The 19,936-nt window shown below is 42.6% G+C and overlaps 1 protein-coding gene across 1 annotated transcript; it reads left to right on the forward strand.

Annotated features, from left to right (window-relative positions):
- Window positions 1-2,929: 2,929 nt before the first annotated feature.
- Window positions 2,930-18,382, forward strand: LOC131705154 (zinc finger protein 571-like). Its single transcript, XM_059007403.1, has 3 exons — window positions 2,930-3,850; window positions 4,742-4,925; window positions 15,975-18,382. The coding sequence occupies exons 1-3, from the start codon at window positions 2,930-2,932 to the stop codon at window positions 17,243-17,245; spliced, it is 2,376 nt and encodes a 791-aa protein (XP_058863386.1). The 3' UTR covers window positions 17,246-18,382.
- Window positions 18,383-19,936: the final 1,554 nt, after the last annotated feature.

The raw sequence follows: 19,936 nt of genomic DNA on the forward strand, positions 1-19,936 counted from the left end.
TATGGCGTTATGGCAGAACAAGTACACACATGAGGAAATACATCCACTTTGTCAGTCTGTGCATACAGTAAATTGGTCAGCAGAAATCAATATATTTTGGAGGTGATTATTGTGAAGAGTCTGAATCGGGATTCATTTCAAGACGTCATATACACAATTTGGGGGTGGGGCCCTCCTAGGCGGTCACCTTGCTTGCCTTGCCCTAAGGCCGGCTCTGAGAGACAGTGCTAATCTCTGTAGCCGGACATGTACAAAAGTATTTAACAGCAGTTAAATGGACATTAACACATACCGTGAAACTTCTATTAAACGGCCAGGCATTTATTTACAAAACTCACAAGCAGACCTGTAACGCAGTTTATTATTTCCTGTTATTGGGGGTAGATCACGTCAGTAATAGGCACACCCTATTGACCAGTCTTTGCGAGGGCTCGCTAGCAAGCCCCGCCCTGGGGGAGAAATTCTAAAAGCATTTAGCTGCCTGCGAGGAGGAAGTCGCTCTCTTTGGACTGAGACACAACAGAGAGCAGATCGCTAACACTGCCCATCTACTATAAGCTTGCGAGCTGTCGCTGATTCGGGACTAACACCATTCCACTGAGCCTAGGTAGGACGTGTTGTCCTTAAATACCATTCTTCTGGGATTACTATAAAACGCAGGAACCAATTACCCCATTCTGGAATTCAGTTAGCATACATAGAAAGGAGACCCGGCTGTCGATTTTGTATGCAATATGATTATTTAAAAATAAAACAGTAACCATTATTGACTCTGAAGAACTTTTTGTGTTGAGAAACGAACCCTTAATAAAAGTGTGGTTACAACTGGCGCCCAAACGAGGGGCCTGCGTTTAATAGCGATCTGAGAAAATAAAAGCGAGAAGCAAGAAAAGAAAATAATATAAAAATACATTTGTTTGTTCATTAAAACTAACTTTGCTTGCTTCACTGGACAAAACCGCTGGTTAAAAATAAGAAAATAACCAATTCTTACCGTGTGTTGTGAAGTAAACACTTCCTGTATTTCAACTGACATGAATACGTCCGGTTCAGCCATGGAAAACGTTGCTAGTGTGCGAACAGTGGAATTGCTGCCTGCAGCGACCTCTGGTGGTGGCAGTATAGCAACTACTTGTCAAGCTAATCCCAAAGTCATTGAAAGCAAAGCAGCTGAGTTGGAACTGGCAATGTTAGATGAGGCACGAGAAGCCGACCCCCTTGCGAATTTAAAGGGGCAAAAGCATACTTACAATGAAGAAAACGAACCAAATTGTTCTTTTTTCAAAGATATGCTGCAATGTATTTTGGATAGAATGGAGAACCAAAATCAACAAATAAATAAGAATTTAGGGTCAGTGCAAAACGATCTCCATAAGGTTACCAATGGCCTTAATGACCTCCAAAACGTGCTTAGAAGAGAAGTTAGTGACATTGGGAAGACTACAGATGATCTTATGGCCCAAATGGCATCTTGTGAATGTGTTATTTCCAAGCATGATGTTGCTTTGGAGAATATGCAAGCGGACGTAGGCTACATGCAAAAAGGTCTTCAGGGAACACAGCAGGACGTAGATGCTTTGAACCAGAAGGTAGAGAACCTGCAAAGCAAGGTTGACTCTGCTGTGATTGGGGACCTGAGAAGCCTTCGCCTAGAGGTCCGACACATTCAAGAGACCATGGCTTGTGGGGGTGACATGCCTAAACGACACACCCAGACCACAATGTCTCAGACTGAGAATGCTGTAGCTGATTCTCCTGCACTAAACCCCAGAGTTTCTGAGCTCCAATTCAGCACCCCTTTACCTCCATCACATGAAAGGTCTTCACTATCCACATCATGGTGCGCAAGCCCTGCACCATGGCTTCGTCCTCCATCTGTTATGCAGCCCCCTAAATATGGCAGTAAGGGAGGCCCCAAACCTCGTGAGTTTGTTGCTCTTTTAGAACGATACTTCCAAGCACAGTGTATTCCAGAGAACCAGTGGCTAATGCAGACTGATTTCCATTTTAAAGGGAGTGCACAGCAATGGTGGCGTTATAAACGGCAGCAGGTTCGCAGCTGGGAACAATTTAAGAAGGCGTTTCTGACCTACCATGAAGGTCTCATGAGCAGAGAACAGACACAAAGGGACCTGGAGGTCCGCCAGCACGCTGATGAGCCACTAGAAGCATTTGTCTGGAGAAAGTACGAACTACATTCTCAGATATACCCACAATGCTCTGAGGAGCAAGTGACTCAATATATTATTGGTCTCCTGCATCCTGATCTCAAAGTTTTAATGCGGTCAATGGAACTGAACACCCTTGAACAGCTAGTGCAGAGGGGCAAGACCTTACAACAAGACCTGAAGGAGGAGAGAGAGTATAAACGGCAGCAAAACTCCTTGTCAAAACCCCTTGCATTCAAAACTACTAACACCAGTGACAGACAGGAATCCCCTGAAGGGAAAGGCCAACAAAAAAAATATTACTCTGAAAAGTCTCAGTCCAGCATGGATGTTCAGTGTAGGTCATGCAATAAATTTGGACACTATCAGAGGAACTGCCCGAGGAAGTCCCAGCGTACCCCACCTGATAAAGTAACTGCTGCTGTTACTGGTATCTCTACAGACACAGACAACCATCTGGACCAGGGAAACGTCAGAGGGGAGGCCATGAAGCAGGAGCTGGGGCCTTCCTATTAGAACAGCATGCTCCTGCAGAAGGCGTGGCAGCAATGTATTCTGCCCACCAAGACCTACAGCACACATCTGAGCACTCAAGCAACGATCAAAACGTCCATGAAATCATGCACTCATTCGAAGGCACCAATCTCTCTGCTTGGTCAAGATATGGAGGCCTGCCTCTCCTTGAGGTAGAAGTAGGTGGCCACAAGACTCAGGCATTGGTTGATTCTGGAGCGACCAAATGTTTGATGTCCAGTGAACTAATGCGGAAACTTTCCATGCCACCCCACATGTTGTCAGCGTGGGAAGGGAACGATGTCACCTTGGCTACCGACATCAAGTGCTCACCCTTGGGGTTGTTGAAGGTTCGACTGAAGATGGTAGGAAGGTTATGGGAGGGAACGGTTTTAGTGATGGATGATCTCACAACAGAGCTGATCATTGGAGTTGACTTAATTCGTGAAACTGGATTGTTAATAGACCTCCAGCACATGAAGGTGTGGTATTCTAGCTCAGCCAAAGGGGTGCCTATCCCACCTACCAAGACGACACAAGAACTTCCAGTGCTTGTGGCAGCGGGTGATTCTCCAATTCTGGAAGCGGAAGGAACCACCTCCTTGCAAAATAGTAGCACAACAGGCTCATCCTCCAAGGAAAAGCACAGTCAGCTACAGGATGTACTGCAACGGTTCTCAGAAGTTTTAGGGGACCATATGGGCAGAAGTGACACTGTTCAACACCATATTACAACAAATGGATCCCCACCCTGTCGGCAGAGACCTTATCCATACAGCCCAGAGAAGCGAATGTCCATCCAGCAGCAAGTTGAAGAAATGCTGAAGTTAGGTGTGGTTGAGCCCTCTAAGTCACCCTGGGCATCTCCTGTAGTCATCGTTAAAAAGAAAGATGGCAGTGATCGCTTCTGCGTAGACTACAGGAGACTTAATCAGGCAACCCAAACAGATGCCTTTCCTATGGTGAACATGCGGGAGGTCCTTGACAGTCTTCATGGGGCAGTCTACTTCAGCACTCTAGACTTACGCTGTGGATATTGGCAGATAGCTATGTCACAAGACAGTCGGGAAGCGACCGCTTTCATTACACACATGGGACTGTACCAGTTCAAAGTCATGCCTTTCGGGCTAAAGAATGCTCCAGCCACGTTCCAGAGGCTTATGAATGAGGTACTTCGGGGACTAGTCCATCGCAATTGCTTTGCTTATCTTGATGACATTGTCATCTTCTCGTCAAGCTGGGAACGGCATCTCCAAGATCTAACTGAAGTATTGCAGCGACTCAAGGATCATGGACTCACCTGCAAGCTTGAGAAATGCGTGTTCGGTCAGAAAGAACTCAAATATCTAGGACACATTATTTCTGACAAAGGTGTAGCCCCTGACTCAAAAATGTTGGAAGCAATGAATCAGTATCCCAGACCAAGCAAACCAGAACATATTCGACAGTACTTGGGCATGTGTAACTGGTATGGAGGATTTATCGAGAGACTCTCTGACATTGCTGAGCCACTGACAAGACTGTTAAAGAAAAATACCTCTTGGAAGTGGAGTACAGAAGCAGAAGCAGCCTTCCAGCATCTTAAAGAAGAGCTACAGAGTGCTGTGCATTTGAGCTATCCAAACTTCCATAAGCCTTTTGTCCTTCAAACTGATGCCAGTAGTGTAGGACTAGGAGCAATCCTTTATCAGATGGAAGGGGAGAGAAAGTGCATCATTACGTATGCAAGCAAGACACTCAATGCTACAGAGCGGTGTTACCATGCCACTGAAAGGGAGTGCCTAGCGGTGGTATGGGCTGTAAAGAAGTTTCGTCCTTTCCTTGATGGACGTCGCTTTACACTAGTCACTGATAACAGTGCACTGAAGTGGCTAGCCAGTATGAAAGATACCAGCAGTAAATTAGCACGATGGTCTTTACAGCTTCAGGAATTTGATTTTGAAGTGCAGCACTGTGCAGGAACTTCAAATCAAGCATCAGATGCCCTGTCTCGGAACACTGTACTGGAAGACAGCTCTGATTATAGTTCTCTAGATGACAAGATGCTGCCTGAATTGCAGCTCCCACCGGAAGAAGCCATAACAGTCCTTGTCTCTACCGTAGTGGAGGGGAACCCTCCACGCCTTTTAAGCCGAGATATTGTTCAAGAGGAGCAAAAGAAGGATGGGTACCTGTTGCCTATCATTGAGTACCTCAGTCATGGAACTGTTCCCCCCTGCAAAGAGCAAGCAGCAAGAATCAGAGGTACTCACCGAAATTATGCACTTGTAGATGATGTCCTCTATCGAATGGATGGGGATCCTTACCGCACAGAATCAGAAGAGGATTGGAAGATGGTAATTCCTCATTCTCTCAAGCAGGAAGTGCTTAAGTTATTTCATGACTGTGAGACAGCTGCACATTTGGGGTTCCACAAGACGTTAAATCGTCTTCAGCAGCGGTACTTTTGGAGAGGCATGGTGCGAGATGTTGCAAACTATGTCAGAAGTTGTGACATCTGCCAAAAGGTCAAGCCAGACAACCAGAAACCAGTAGGTTTGATGGTACCTCAGAAGCCTGTCGAACCCTGGTATAAGATAGCTGTTGACCTCATGGGACCGCTGCCAAAGAGCTCTAGTGGAAATGAGTATCTTCTGGTTGCTGTGGATCAGTTTACTAAGTGGGTGGAATTATTTCCCATGCGTCGTGCTACAACAAAGAAAATCTTGGTTAAGCTGGAAAACGAAGTGTTCTGTCGCTGGGGTATACCGGCAATTATCTTATCTGATAATGGGCCTCAGTTTGCGTCCAAGGAATGGAAGGAAGCTTGCCTAAGATGGGGAATAAAACCTCAGTATACTTCTCCTTACCATCCTCAGGCCAATTGGACAGAGCGAATGAACCGCACAATCAAGATCATTCTTCAGTCGTATGTCCACCAAGATCAGTCCAGATGGGATGAGGACCTCGCAAAGTTTGGTCTTGCTATTCGTACAGCAGTACAAGACACCACTGGCTATAGCCCAGCACAGCTCAATCTTGGACGAGAGATAGCTCTCCCAATTGATCGTTCATTGGCCACTAACAAAGACCCAGTTGAAGAAGATCTAGGAGAGTATCAAGAAGCTCTCTATGAAAAACTACATCGATATTATGAAACAGCCAGAGATAACATTGCAAAAGCTCAACAAAAGCAGCAAAAGTATTATGACGGGAAGCGCAGACATGTAAAGTTCAATGATGGAGATCAGGTTCTTCTTCGTGCACACCCCGTCTCTTCAAAGGAACAACGATTCTCTGCAAAACTGTCTCAAAATTGGGTTGGACCCTACAACATTGTAAAGGCTATTTCGCCACTCAACTACGAAGTTTGTGATCCTGTCTCGGGTAACAATCTGGGAGTTCAACCTGTACACAACTTGCGACCATTCAATCACAGAAAACTGGCTGGAGAAGAGACACGTTCCTCTGATGTAACAACTCAGAAACTGAAGGAGGGTGAACCGAAGATGCGCAGCCCCAAAAGGATTCAGGGAAGACCCTACAACCTGCGGAACAGGGCCAAACCGGTCCATAGGGCCCTTGCCGTGGGTTCTTGAAAAAAAATTGCAGCCTGAAGTTTCCTGTGCATTAGCATGACAGCACCATAAGGAGAAAACAATGAAAGGATAACCTGTCTACAAGGGACACTACAAACTGTTCAGTTATTTGTGTGTCACATATTTAGATTTTATGTTATTAATATTTAGCGTTCAGAATGTTATGTAATGTTTTGTGGACAGCCAAGGTCACTTGATGTAACTGTATTCTTAGAGTAACTGTGCACAGCCACCTTAGCGGAGGGGAGTTGTAACGCAGTTTATTATTTCCTGTTATTGGGGGTAGATCACGTCAGTAATAGGCACACCCTATTGACCAGTCTTTGCGAGGGCTCGCTAGCAAGCCCCGCCCTGGGGGAGAAATTCTAAAAGCATTTAGCTGCCTGCGAGGAGGAAGTCGCTCTCTTTGGACTGAGACACAACAGAGAGCAGATCGCTAACACTGCCCATCTACTATAAGCTTGCGAGCTGTCGCTGATTCGGGACTAACACCATTCCACTGAGCCTAGGTAGGACGTGTTGTCCTTAAATACCATTCTTCTGGGATTACTATAAAACGCAGGAACCAATTACCCCATTCTGGAATTCAGTTAGCATACATAGAAAGGAGACCCGGCTGTCGATTTTGTATGCAATATGATTATTTAAAAATAAAACAGTAACCATTATTGACTCTGAAGAACTTTTTGTGTTGAGAAACGAACCCTTAATAAAAGTGTGGTTACAGACCAGCGCCTATTGGAGACTGCCAATTTATTTGAGACCTGGCGATTATATAGACGAGGAAACTTTGGAAAATGAACAAGCAGAAATAAAAATTTGTATTGTTAATATACTGTAATATTGTAAGGGTTTAAAAAGATTAGACAGCCAGGCATGGGTTATATAAATGCGAACAGGCCACTTGAATCAAGCATGGAGGGTTTATTACAGTGAAAAGGGATACAAAACAACCGTGCCAAACTCAATCTTTCTCTTCTCATCTGGACTCCCCTGAACTGACGGTACAGTAAAAACAAGCTCTATATACAAATAAGTAAATTAAAGATATAAACTACTAGCACTTTTGTTTATAAATATAGATCAATGTTGTCTATTAATAAAGATAAGTAATGAAATAATAATAGGTCTAATACTGGTAATAATAAGTTCAATCCATCCCAGATATAGAATGCAGGTAGGTTAGGCTTACAGCGCAATAATAATAATAGTTTGTTTTTTCTTATGGCCCCTGGTGGTGATGTCTCCGTTCAGTATATCCAAGTAACCATTTCCATAACCGCTTAATCCTTTACAGGGTCATGGGGAGTAACCATTATGTATTGTGATAACAGCATCTTCCAGATATCATTTCAATTTCCATTTAAATCATGATCTTATGTACACTTTGTATTACTAAACTTTGTACTTCAGCCCTCATATAATGCGTCTTTATTTTACACATTGCAATTGAAGGTAACCTGGCTTCAAAACGATACAATTAAATACTGGTCTTTTTTTATTCTTAATAAAATTACCCTTTTTATTTGTTATAAATGCAATAAATTCAACACAAAGCAACGCGATATACTGTTCAAAGCAAGAATTATTAAACTTAAACCAGAATGTATATGTTTGATGCCCTCAACACACACACTTCAAGTGGTGCTCCGCAGCCCTTGTGTGCTCACAAAGTCTCCTCGCAATTACCCCAGACCGCTCGTGAACCCACAATGCTATTCATGAGCTACTTGACTAACGACGGTGTTTGGGAAACACATCAGATTTGACACGTTGCTGTTACGATGGTCGAGTTACTTTTGGGAAACGGCACCCTGGATAACTTTCGAGTTAGACCTAATGTCGTTTAAACAATACATTTCTAGCATATTATTCCAACTATCAACATTAATAAGCACAGTCAACATTGATTATTTGAACATTTTCAACAGTAGTCTTTTTGAAACGAGTAAACACAAGTCTGTTTGCGGATCCTGGAGTAGTCTGTGGACTATGTGGTATCAGTGGTTTTGGTCATGGTCGTGGCAATAATAATGGGTTTTTGTTTCAGAAATGAAAGCTGAAACACATTGAGAGTGGTCCAAGTTTATTGTGTGGTATATTGCAACCAGTAAGTTCCAGTGTGTTTTGCATTGAAGGGATGAATTCGCAACTCCTTAAAGGGAATGTCCGATCCCCCCCCCCCAATTAGGAATTTTTCAACAACAATGGATATTGAATGAAGTCATTACCCAGCCTCCATGTTCGTCTTTCTTTAGGGATTTGACATCTCCAATCTTTGAATGAAGTCGTTATCCAGCCTCCATGTTCCTCTTTCTTTAGGGATTTGACATCTCCAATCTTTGAATGAAGTCATTACCCAGCCTCCATGTTCCTCTTTCTTTAGGGATTTGACATCTCCAATCTTTGAATGAAGTCATTACCCAGCCTCCATGTTCCTCTTTCTTTAGGGATTTGACATCTCCAATCTTTGAATGAAGTCATTACCCAGCCTCCATGTTCGTCTTTCTTTAGGGATTTGACATCTCCAATCTTTGAATGAAGTCATTACCCAGCCTCCATGTTCCTCTTTCTTTAGGGATTTGACATCTCCAATCTTTGAATGAAGTCATTACCCAGCCTCCATGTTCCTCTTTCTTTAGGGATTTGACATCTCCAATCTTTGGCAAAGCAGTAGGTTTTATGTGTTTTTGTTCATCAGTATTTTGTTCTGGAGGTACTGCCTGTATCAATTGCGGGTTCTCGCTTCCCCTCTGTTAACATCACTGTGGAGTTCTCCTTGTTTGTTAATCACTGCTTCCACCAGATCTTAGTTCATAGCAAAGCAGTAATCGGCTTGTTTATCTCTCATTGAGGGAACACAGGGATCTGGACTAAAGGGTGCATTTCAGTGACTGCTAGCAGGCTCACCAATGCACACAGAACAGCAGCTTCTGAAATGAAAAATCAAGTGAAGGATTTATTCTTTGTTAATATTTGAAAACCTTAAATATATATTGCATGACTTTTGCCCCAACCTCCCCATTGAAATATAGGTCTAAGACTTTAATTTAGAATGTATTCTAGACAATATCAGCCTTTAAACAATTTGCACTAATCCACATGAAACCATTTATATGTCGGCTGTTTCCTTGTTTTTACAAACCATCATATTCCCCTCGCCACATGTGTCTATAATTTCACGTGGTCCCGTCCAATTTGCTGCCCAAGGCCACTTTTGTAAAAAGTTTTTAATCATTAGCTTTTCCATAATCTCAGTCTACAAGCCATTAATTAGTTAATGGCTAAAGTAAAACTTGTTTTCTTATTACAATGTCAATGTGTCTTACTTTTAAAATGTTCAGATTACTTTTAATTTTTGTAATATGAATTGCATTTATTCTCATGGATCTTTCTCAATGGAACTGGTAGATAAACATCGTAATGGATCTGCTCCTAAAGACCATCCACAGTAATTTATCAAATTTGGCTAATTGGGTAAAACTTCAATGTAATTTAATGAACATGTCCATAACTACCAGATTGAGTTAACAGCCAAGGTCTTTCAGTGTTTATCAAAAGTAAGAAATAAACAATTTAAATGATTCTTACAACAAAATGCTTTATGTGTTAATTAATTCTATGCAAAATCAATCACCAAATTCATGTTATTTTCTTCCTAATCACTTCTAAGTATTCAAAGTATATTATTTAAAAAGTGGGCATTGAAATGAGTGTGTGTGTGTGTGTCTGTGTGGTGAGAGCCTGTAGTCCCAGAATGCAGCTGGACATCTTTCTCTCCATTCTCACACAGTCCGTACAACACAGCTTGAGATCCCAAACACAGTTCAATTTATTGTATTTATTTGTTTGTCGAAACCAAATTGTACCCAATTATGTAGGTAAAAATCGATGAAACAGTTAAGAGATTTGATTAACATTCCCAGTCCTCTAATTCACTCTCCCTCTAGAAGCTATAGTGTGTGCAATATGAAACTTAATGTTATGTTCTTCTTTAAAAGAGACGGCTATCTCTTACAGCGACCTTTTTGAATAGTCAGAGTTTTCTGGTACTTTTTTTTTTTTTTTTCAAAAACAATTCACATACATTTTGAACTTTTATATGTTTCCCATAACATCACTCAAGCATTTTGACACTTGACATTGAAGACTATGACTTTGGCACTGACTGGCACTCAGTTCTCTTTTAAAAGCCCAATCATTTGACAACTGCCTGATCATATTCCTCCCACTTTCACAAAAGCCGTTCCAACAGAAAAGGCTACCTTCCTTCCCTCCTAATAACGTTTAACCTCTGGGCGGGAGGGTGGGAAAGTTAGAGTCCAGCCAACCCTGACCCTGACACCTGTCAAATACCAGACGGACATGGCTGCCTTTTCTAACCTGGATGCCCTGCCGTCTGCTAACCGCTGTCTCTAATTTTATCCTATTGTTGCCCCCTGGGTTTCTGTTAGAAGGCGCACGTTTAACCACCACATTTTCCCTTAAGCCCCATGTCCCCATGTAGCAGCACTAACCCATCTGGCTGCAGTGCAGGGCATAGGGTCAGCAACACCCGCTCTGGCGGTGGTGGTGGTGGCAGTGGCCACACTGCTGCTAGTGGTGACAACAGCCACTCCTCTGCTGCTGCTGGGGCAAACGGCCACTCAGGCACGGGTGCTGTCGGCTCCAGACGCTCCGACAGGCTCACTTTCTCTCCCCGTGGGAACCATAGCTCCGCCCCCTCTGGTTGACATGACTGCCATTCCCCCTTCCTGGGCTGGCGGTAGCTCCTCCCCCTGAGAATGCTGGGCTGAGAGCTCCGCCTCCTTCTCTGGTAACTTGGCTGGCGGTAGCTCCTCCCCTTTAGACTGCTAGGCTGAGAGCTCCTTCTTTCCTGACCAACAGGATGGCAGCTGCCTTCTTCTGCCCCGCCGCCTTTTCCGCCTCTTCTTATTTTACTGGCTAATGGAACAGAAGCCCCTCCTTCCTTCTCGTCTCCTTTCTTTTCAGTGGCGGACGCGACCTGGAAGCCCTTTCGTCTTACCCATCTCTTCACTCTGCTGTCTGCTTTGCACAAACTGTCAAGGCTGGTGTTGTTTCAAAGAATAATTTGTCCTGTTTAGAATTAATAAAACCTGTAATTATACATTTTACTTGTTTTTTTTAGTTATGTTTATTTGAATCAAACTTAGGTGGAATCGCCACTGTTGGTCAAAATTCTCAGGAATCTACAGGAGGGTTCTGTATTTAATCTGGGGTCTACAGGGTTAATATGACATCTATTGGGGAATATGACTTTATTCCGAATCGGCAGGCTTACCCCCCCCCCCCCCCTGCCAATATACTAGACTTAATATTCAATCACTCTTATTCATTTATTTCTAATACACAGATTTAAAATGATCTTTATTGCTAATCGGCGGGTTTGTCCTCCGATATATTGGAGTTAATATTCAATCACCCTTATTCATTTATTCTATTTTTATACAGCAGATTTGTGAATCAACATATAATCAATGAGTTTATTTCCAATTACTCTCTCATTTACAATCAACAAACAAGGTTATCGTACACACAATTACTCCCAGAAAACTCCTGTAACCTTGACAAGCTTATTGTGCATTCAACTGCTCTCTGGTTTCTCCTGCAACCCAATCTAACAAATGACTCTCTGGGTTCTCTTGCAACCTAGGCTAGCCTTTCCCATTTGCATGTTCAATTACTCTCAACATAGGCAAGCTTTTTTTATTTTTTTTATAAACTTAGTCGTTGCCAGTAATTTATTATTTTCTCCCAATTTGGAATGGCCAATTATTTTATTACGCTTGGCTCACCGCTACCACCCCTGCGCTGACTCGGGAGGTTGAAGATGAACACACGCTGTCCTCCGAAGCGTGTGCCATCAAGCTGACCGCTTTTTTTCACACTGCAGACTCACCATGCAGCCACCCAAGAGCTACAGCGTCGGAGGACAACGCAGCTCTCGGTCAGCTTACAGGCAAGCCCGCAGGCGCCCGGCCAGAATACAGGGGTCACTGGTGTGCGGTGAGCCGAGACACCCTGTCCGACCTAAGCCCTCCCTCCCCCCGGGCGACGCTCGGCCAATTGTGCGCCGCCCCTTGGAAGCTCCTGTCCTCGATCGGCAAAGGAATAGCCTAGATTCAAACTCGCGACTTGCAGACTATAGAGCGCATCCTGCACTCACGTGGAGCGCCTTTACTGGATGTGCCACTCGGGAACCCCCCAGCATAGGCAAGCTTAACTGTATGTACAGTCCCTCTCAGGAAATTAGCAATAAACAACTTGACTCCCTGGTCTTCGCAACCAGAATGGGATCAGGACCATTATACTCTGTATAGTACAGGGTTGCCAGATTTCTACAGTGTTTATAGCCCAAAATCACTTCAAAACTAGCCTCATTTGTTTTTTTTTTACTGAAACCAAGCTTATTACCATTAACATGTAGCCCTATCCTTCAATGCTGCTACTGTTTCCCAAAGAAGAAAACAGTTCAATCTTTTAAAGTTATGCCACCAATCTAATTAGATGATCACATCATTTAAATCAATTAAACAGCCACATCAATTAAATACACCTAACAAATTAAAAAAGGCAAGTTGTTGGCTCTTTTTTGCAAACACAAAAAAGTTAAGTTAATTGAAAGTATGCCCCATGCATTGAAATAACACATAAAAAAACATTTTTAACCTCTTACCTTCAAACTCCTCGTTTAAGGGCCAGCTGTTATCATCACGCAGGTGTATCTCAAGTCAATTTTAAATGTACAAAGAAAAAAGTATGTACCAAATAAAACATTTTTACTTTATATATATATATATATATATATATATATATATATATATATATATATATATATATATATATATATATATATAATATTAGTTTCAAAAAAGCTCCTCTGAGTCTGCACCATCTTCTGCGTTATTTGCTTCATATATGTCGCCTGTAAACAATGACAGCATTGCTTTGGATGGCTGAAATTGGTTGCAGCAACACTTATTACGCTGCATATATGCTCTGACCCTAAGAATGTTTTCCAACAATTTCTCTTGCATGCGGGTCCTTAGTTTGGTTTTGATTAGGGCCATTTGTGAAAAAGCACGTTCCACTGATGCATTGCTAAATGGTAGGGCTAAAAGAGATAAGGCAAAAAGACCAAGTTCAGTGAAATCTTTATCACCAGCTGCATCGGAGTGTTTAGCCACTTCAACCCAGAACTCTTTAATTTGGTTGTCTTCAGTGTGCTCCCAGTGTACATTGTTCAAAGCTCGCCATTGCTGTTCGAGTTTGCCAAGATCTCCATTGTAAAGTGGCAAAAATGATAAATTTGCCATCTGTTCCTTTTTGGAACTGAGTACAACAGTTGGGCTGAGAACGGTAAGTGACTCAAGTTGCTGGATATTAGGAGGCAATCTTTGTTTGATCTCTTTCAGAAACTCGAACATGTAATCTCTGCATCTGTGTTTGATATCCTCTGCTTTCTGAGGTTCGATCTTTGATTCTGACAGTTCTAACTGGAACTTGATCCCGAAGTCCACTGCTGAAAGTGGCAAGCTGTTTCTGTCGGACGTTATGTCAAAATCCATTACAGATGACCATGTTGGAAAATCGTGAGGTTTCATGATTCGTTGGATCAAACTGCGGTAAAATGTCATTAAATCAGCAAGAGGTTTCGCTGGATTGGCACCGTCAAGCTGAAACAGCTTGTTTATTCTGTTGACCTCAGTGACGAGGGGCTGAAAAAAAAACAGATACATTCTGTTTACGCGGTCTGAATGCATCTGGTACAGCAGTTCAGCATTGTAATTCCTTTCAGTGTCCTTTGTAAGCTGAAAGTGCAACTTTAGCTCTTCATACTGAGAAAGCACTCGATCAACACACTGGCTAATTGCAAGCCATCTTGTGTCAGAAAGCTGCAAAATCTTCAGCGGGCCAACATTAATGGTGGCATAGAGATCGCGGTACTTCTTTTGACGCTGAGTGCTGTGGGAAAACCACGAGTATGTCTGTGATACCATGTACTCGATGTTTCGAGGAAGTACGTCCATTGCTTTTGATGCACAGAGCTGCAGTGAATGACAAACACACTTGATGTACACAATTTTTGGATTCACCTCCCTTAACTTTGTTAGTACCGAATTATTTTTCCCACACATTGTATTGCAACCGTCTGTTGCCAGACCAATGCATCTTTCCACTTCTTTTGTTTTCCTTTAAGAATTTTTAACAAGGCTGTTGCAATGCTGTGAGAATCACCGGCTGGCAAGCTAACAATCCCGGTAAATGATACGTTCATGTTTTCTGCTGAAGTACCTGAACACCACACAGAGTTGCTTGTTTGCACTGATGTCTGTGCTTTCGTCCACAATTAGAGAGTATGGCTCTTTGGCGATGTCTTCAAGCATCTCCTGATGAACAATGGGCCCGATGACACATTTTATAAGTGCTGAGCATTTTGTTCTATGAAGACTAATATCCTTCTGTACAACTTCCCTGACTATGCATCCCAAATGATCTACGGTGAGGATGCTGGAAAGGCAAGCAATATGGGCTGCCAGCTTCAACTCGCATATTTTAATGGAATTGTCAACTTGTTTCTTAAATCCTGTGTCAAATAAGCTTCTTGTATTTGAATAGGGAGCTGCATTTCTAATATGTTTCTCTGTCTTACTGTGAGCTAACAGATCGCTGTGATGCGCTCGCACTTCACATTTACAGTACCTACACGCTGCTTTTGAGTCATCGCCAGGTACACGGCTAATCCATGCTTGTAACCCTTTTTCTTTCTCAGTCTTTGCAGTATTTTTTTCAGTATTTAGATTACTTCTTTATTTTTCCTGCTTTTTAGCGGTTTCGATGTTTCTACCCTGTTTCTTAAAATGGCTGCTTTTCACTGTCAATTAACACAATCATTCGTCTCTCACTCCTGTTCACTCGCATGGTCATGCGCAGTGGTGGTTGTGGTCATGCGCAATATGTTATTTTATTGGGAAACAAAGTTTTACATAGTTTGTGTGCACTGCGGCGGGTAGGCTGCAAAAGTTTATACATTTTTAATAAAGTTATTCTTTTTTTATATGTATAAAGTAAACTAGCCCAAAAAACCACGAGACCTCTTGAAAGTAGCCCAAAAAGTAGCAACCAGCGACTCCTAAATATTTCCCGCGGCTGTCTTTTTAAAGGAAAACCGCGGACCTGGCAACTCTGGTATAGTATTTCAAACACCCAATCTCTGTCTACTTTACACCACCCCTTAAATCTGTTTTTCGAAAAAGACTAAAAGTTCTAGGCTGACTCTCCTGATCAAACCTTCCGAGATCGGCACAGGGCCCCAGAATCAGAGTGCACAGATTCCTCGTAGAAATGTACAGCTCTGTTACCTCCTACAATCTCCCTATCCTAATCTAGCTGATCGGGCTAGTATTAATAACAGATAGGTACCCATTGCAACCCTTTTTGACAAATAATAAACAATAATCAACAACACCAGAAAAAACAGTATAGTAGGTTACTATTCCTGTGATGAATAAATTAAACTTATACTCCCTCATCCTTAGTATTCCTCTAAAGTTCAGTTAAAGAGAGGTTAGAAGGTTCCTTCATGCGTTCAGATGGATGAAATCAAATCAGTTTTGCAGCCTCCCTGGTGCGGACTACACTACAGTTACCTACACTACCTAACCCAGAAAAGGTCATGAAACGACATAATGAGGAAGGAACATTTTCTGCATTTCTTACTTAAAACCGTCTCTGATTTTTCACTCCTGTTTGTTTTTTCCAGGTTCCAGTCCAGCAGTTAAAGCAAGGACCCAGTTAAGGAATTTAAAAATACTGAGAGGAGAGAAATTAAAAAATACCAGAGGAGAGAAACCGTATCACTGCTCTGACTGTGGAAAGAGTTTCAGGCACTCAGGAGACCTTGTGATACACCAGCGAATTCACACAGGAGAGAAACCCTATCGCTGCTCTGACTGTGGAAAGAGGTTCAAGTCATCAGGACACCGTACAGCACACCAGCGAATTCACACAGGAGAGAAACCGCATTGCTGCTCTGACTGTGGAAAGAGTTTCAGGAACTCAGGAGACCTTTCAAAACACCAACGAATTCACACAGGAGAGAAACCTTATCGCTGTTCGCACTGTGGGAAGAGTTTCAGTCGGTCTGGAAATTTTGAATTGCATAAGCGAACTCACAAAGGAGAGAAACCATATCACTGTTCTGACTGTGGGAAGAGTTTCAGTCGGTCAGAACACCTATTAATACATCAGCGAATACACACTGGAGAGAGACCGTATCACTGCACTGACTGTGGGAAGAGTTTCAGTCGATCAGGACAACTTGTAACACACCAGCGAATTCACACAGGAGAGAAACCATATTACTGCTCTGACTGTGGGAAGAGTTTCAGGGATTCAACAGACCTTGTAAAACACCAGAGAACTCACACAGGAGTAAAGCCATATCACTGCTCCGACTGTGGTAAAAGTTTCAGTCAGTCAGGACAACTTGGAAAACATCAGCGGATTCACACAGGAGAAAAAACGTTTCATTGCTCTGACTGTGGGAAGAGTTTCAGTTCGTTAGCAAACCTTGTTTCACACCAGCGAATTCACTCAGGAGAGAAACCGTATCACTGCTCTAACTGTGGGAAAAGTTTCCGTCACTCAGCATCCTTTGCTGTACACCGGCACATTCACACAGGAGAGAAACCGTATCACTGCTCTCACTGTGGGAAGAGTTTCGGTCACTTGGCATCCTTTGCTGCACACCAGCGTATTCACACAGGAGAGAAACCGTACCGCTGCTCTGACTGTGGAAAGACTTTCAGACGGTCGGGACACCTTGTTTCACACCGGCGCGTTCACACAGGAGAGAAACCGTACCGCTGCTCTGATTGTGGGAAGAGTTTCAGTCAGTCAAGATCCCTTGTTACACACCAGCAAATTCACACAGGAGAGAAAAAAAAAAGAAAATGTAAATAATGTTCCTGCATAAAAATAACTTTTATCCATTTTGCTTCCTGGCATTTCAGCACAGCAGTGTGCTGCTGAATAGTGTGGCTGCCCAAGCCGAGGAGACAGTCAGAACAAATCCTTAAATGGAATTTACTAGTGTAACGACCTCGCCCTTAGCACAAAGCCAACCACTATGGAGTGATTACCTCCCTATATTAAATATATCCCATGACAAAAACAAGTTCGACAAACAGCTGTTTAAAGGGGTGATCTCAAATGCAAAAATCCAAGTTAGGAGAAGCAATTAGGCCAATCTTGTCAAGCAAATAGGCACAATTGGAAAGGTGCTGGGGCCCAAGATTCACACAATTCTTGCTTCTAACTTTGCGCCTTTTTTTTGATCGCTTCGCTCCACTTTATCGCTCCTCTTGAAATGCTCTTTGTATGATTGAAGTGACTGAGACACACACTCACATTGTAATACGAAAGACATAATTTCGGATTGGATCAGAATCTGAGTGCTCATGTATCACAGAGCAGCTCTCCTGGTAAACCCTTTGAAGGAGGAAACAAACTGCTATTGTTAATTATTTTGCATAGAATGGCACAAGGCAGCTGTAATAGAGTAAATGTGGATGCGCTTTTAGACTGTGTGTTGCTGCTTGCCCCACCTTGTGCAAATTCAAAGTGTAAAACCAGATAACACAACAAGCAGGGCACAAGCTAAGCGATGAGCTGTATTTGATTAGGGAAATAAAAGCTGTTTACTTTGACTATCTGCGTCAGTCTGGATTCTTATAGAAATCAAATGTAAGACAACAAATATACTAGAAGTGTCAGGGGTGGAAGTTGCAGGTTGAGATTTTAGAGTCAGTGTTTCCCTGCATGCATCACTGTGAGCAGCTCCTTCCTCCAGACACAGACCCACACTGGAATGTTTAGATGACTGGGTGTGAGGAGCCTTGTGTTAACAATGGGAGAACTGGGCTGACTGGGGAGGTAACTGCTACTGCCTATTTCAATAGTCTTATTACTGTGTTGTTACATTATGGACAGCAGTGGTGCTCTGGCTCCCTCTTGTGGTCACTATTAATATCTGCTGTGTGTCTCTCGGAGGTCAAATTAATTGCTCTTTGTCATTAAAATGCTGTTTTTATCATCAAACTCTTTGGACTACTTTTCTGAGTATGAACACATCTCTTCTGTATGCAGGTTTTTAAATGATGAAAACAAGAAAAAGAATGAAGTAAAGCAAATAGATTATTGTTTACTTCCTCACATTGTTAAGTAATAGCAGCACTAATGTCCCCCACGGTGGGCTCTAAGACTAGATCATTGACCTGGTCTTTCTTTAAATGATCTTTCACGTTGGACACATTCAAATGTCATCACTGTCATTAAACAACATTTTACATTCATACTGAAATTATTTTATTAATATTGCTTACTTAATAAAATAAAAACAAATCTTCTAAAAATTATAAAATTCAGGGGCTCCTGAGTGGAGCATTCAGCAAAGGCACTGTGCCGGAGTGCAGGATGTGCCCTATAGCCCGGAGAGCGCTGGTTTAAATCCAGGCTATACCACTGACACAGCCTAATCAAACCCAGCTCTGTGCAGTCCGACTGTAGCAGCTCTGCAGCTGCTCTCAGCCTCAGCCCCTGTGGTTACTGTCTATGAGCCAGAGCAGTTCCTGCAGAGCTGAGGGAGGTTTTTGTACGGACGTGTATCACTGTGTGAATGTGTAGCTATTGCCCTGCTGACAGTAATAATCTCCTGCATCTTCAGGCTGCACTCCACTGATGCTCAGTGTAAACTGTGTCCCTGATCCACTGCCACTGAATGAAGCTGGAGTCCCAGAGTGACGGTTAGAAGTAGAATAAATCAGGAGTCAGGTTTCTGCAGGTACCAGTGGATGGAGCTGGTACTAACAAAGCTGTTGGCTGTACAGCGGATAGAGACCGTGTGTCCTGGAGAACAGACTGAGCTGTTGGAGACGGAGTCAGAACAACGTCTGCACTGGACTCTGGAGAAAAAATACAACAAAAAATGATTATAAAATAATAATGCAAGAGTCAAATTAAATAGTGTTGTGTTAGAATACAAACAAAATGTAAAGAAGCGGCTAGACAGATTTACTTCAATGAAAAGTTCTGTTTAAAATGAACTCCAGTCAAGCTTTCAGATTTATAAATAACTATTTAATTATCACCTTGAGCAAAGAGCCCCCGTGTCCCCAGCAGTAGAAGCAATGGCATCATTGTACTGTGTGTTTCAGTGACTCTGAAAGGGCTGAGCAGTGACTCATCAATACTGTGTGTCTCAAAGTGTTTGGAGCAGTGAGGCAGGCACCGGTATACAAAGCAGCTTCCTTTCTACAAATCCTGCTGCTGCTGCTGCTGTCACAGATAGAGGAGATCTGAGCCGTGAGTGAGCACCAGTGCAATTGATAGGGTCGGGTTCACTTTGACTGTTTTCTTCTATTTTTCCCCCAGTCAAAGCTCTCAGTATATCACTGCTGTCTAATATAACTGATCTGTTTGTCTAAACTGACAGTAATATTTCTGTTTCTGTCATCATTTCAATGCTATTGTGTATTAAAGGGTATGTAGTGCCCTACCCCTAGTGGTATACCTTCCCACGTGCTGCTGCTGCTGCTGTAGAAGTAATGGACCTGTCATTTTTCTTTTCATTGGTCACATTTTGACTGCTTCTTA

The sequence above is a fragment of the Acipenser ruthenus genome, chromosome 35, assembly GCF_902713425.1.
Source record: "Acipenser ruthenus chromosome 35, fAciRut3.2 maternal haplotype, whole genome shotgun sequence".
NCBI classification, from domain to species: Eukaryota; Metazoa; Chordata; class Actinopteri; order Acipenseriformes; family Acipenseridae; genus Acipenser; species Acipenser ruthenus.

Bases quoted from the DNA above. Each gene is read 5' to 3' on its own strand.
- LOC131705154 (XM_059007403.1), top strand. From the start codon at position 2,930: ATGCGGAAACTTTCCATGCCACCCCACATGTTGTCAGCGTGGGAAGGG. The intron at 3,851-4,741 runs GTACTTCGGGGA...CCTGAATTGCAG, and splicing joins TCCAGAGGCTTATGAATGAG to CTCCCACCGGAAGAAGCCAT. The intron at 4,926-15,974 runs GTACTCACCGAA...CGACATAATGAG, and splicing joins GCAAGCAGCAAGAATCAGAG to GAAGGAACATTTTCTGCATT.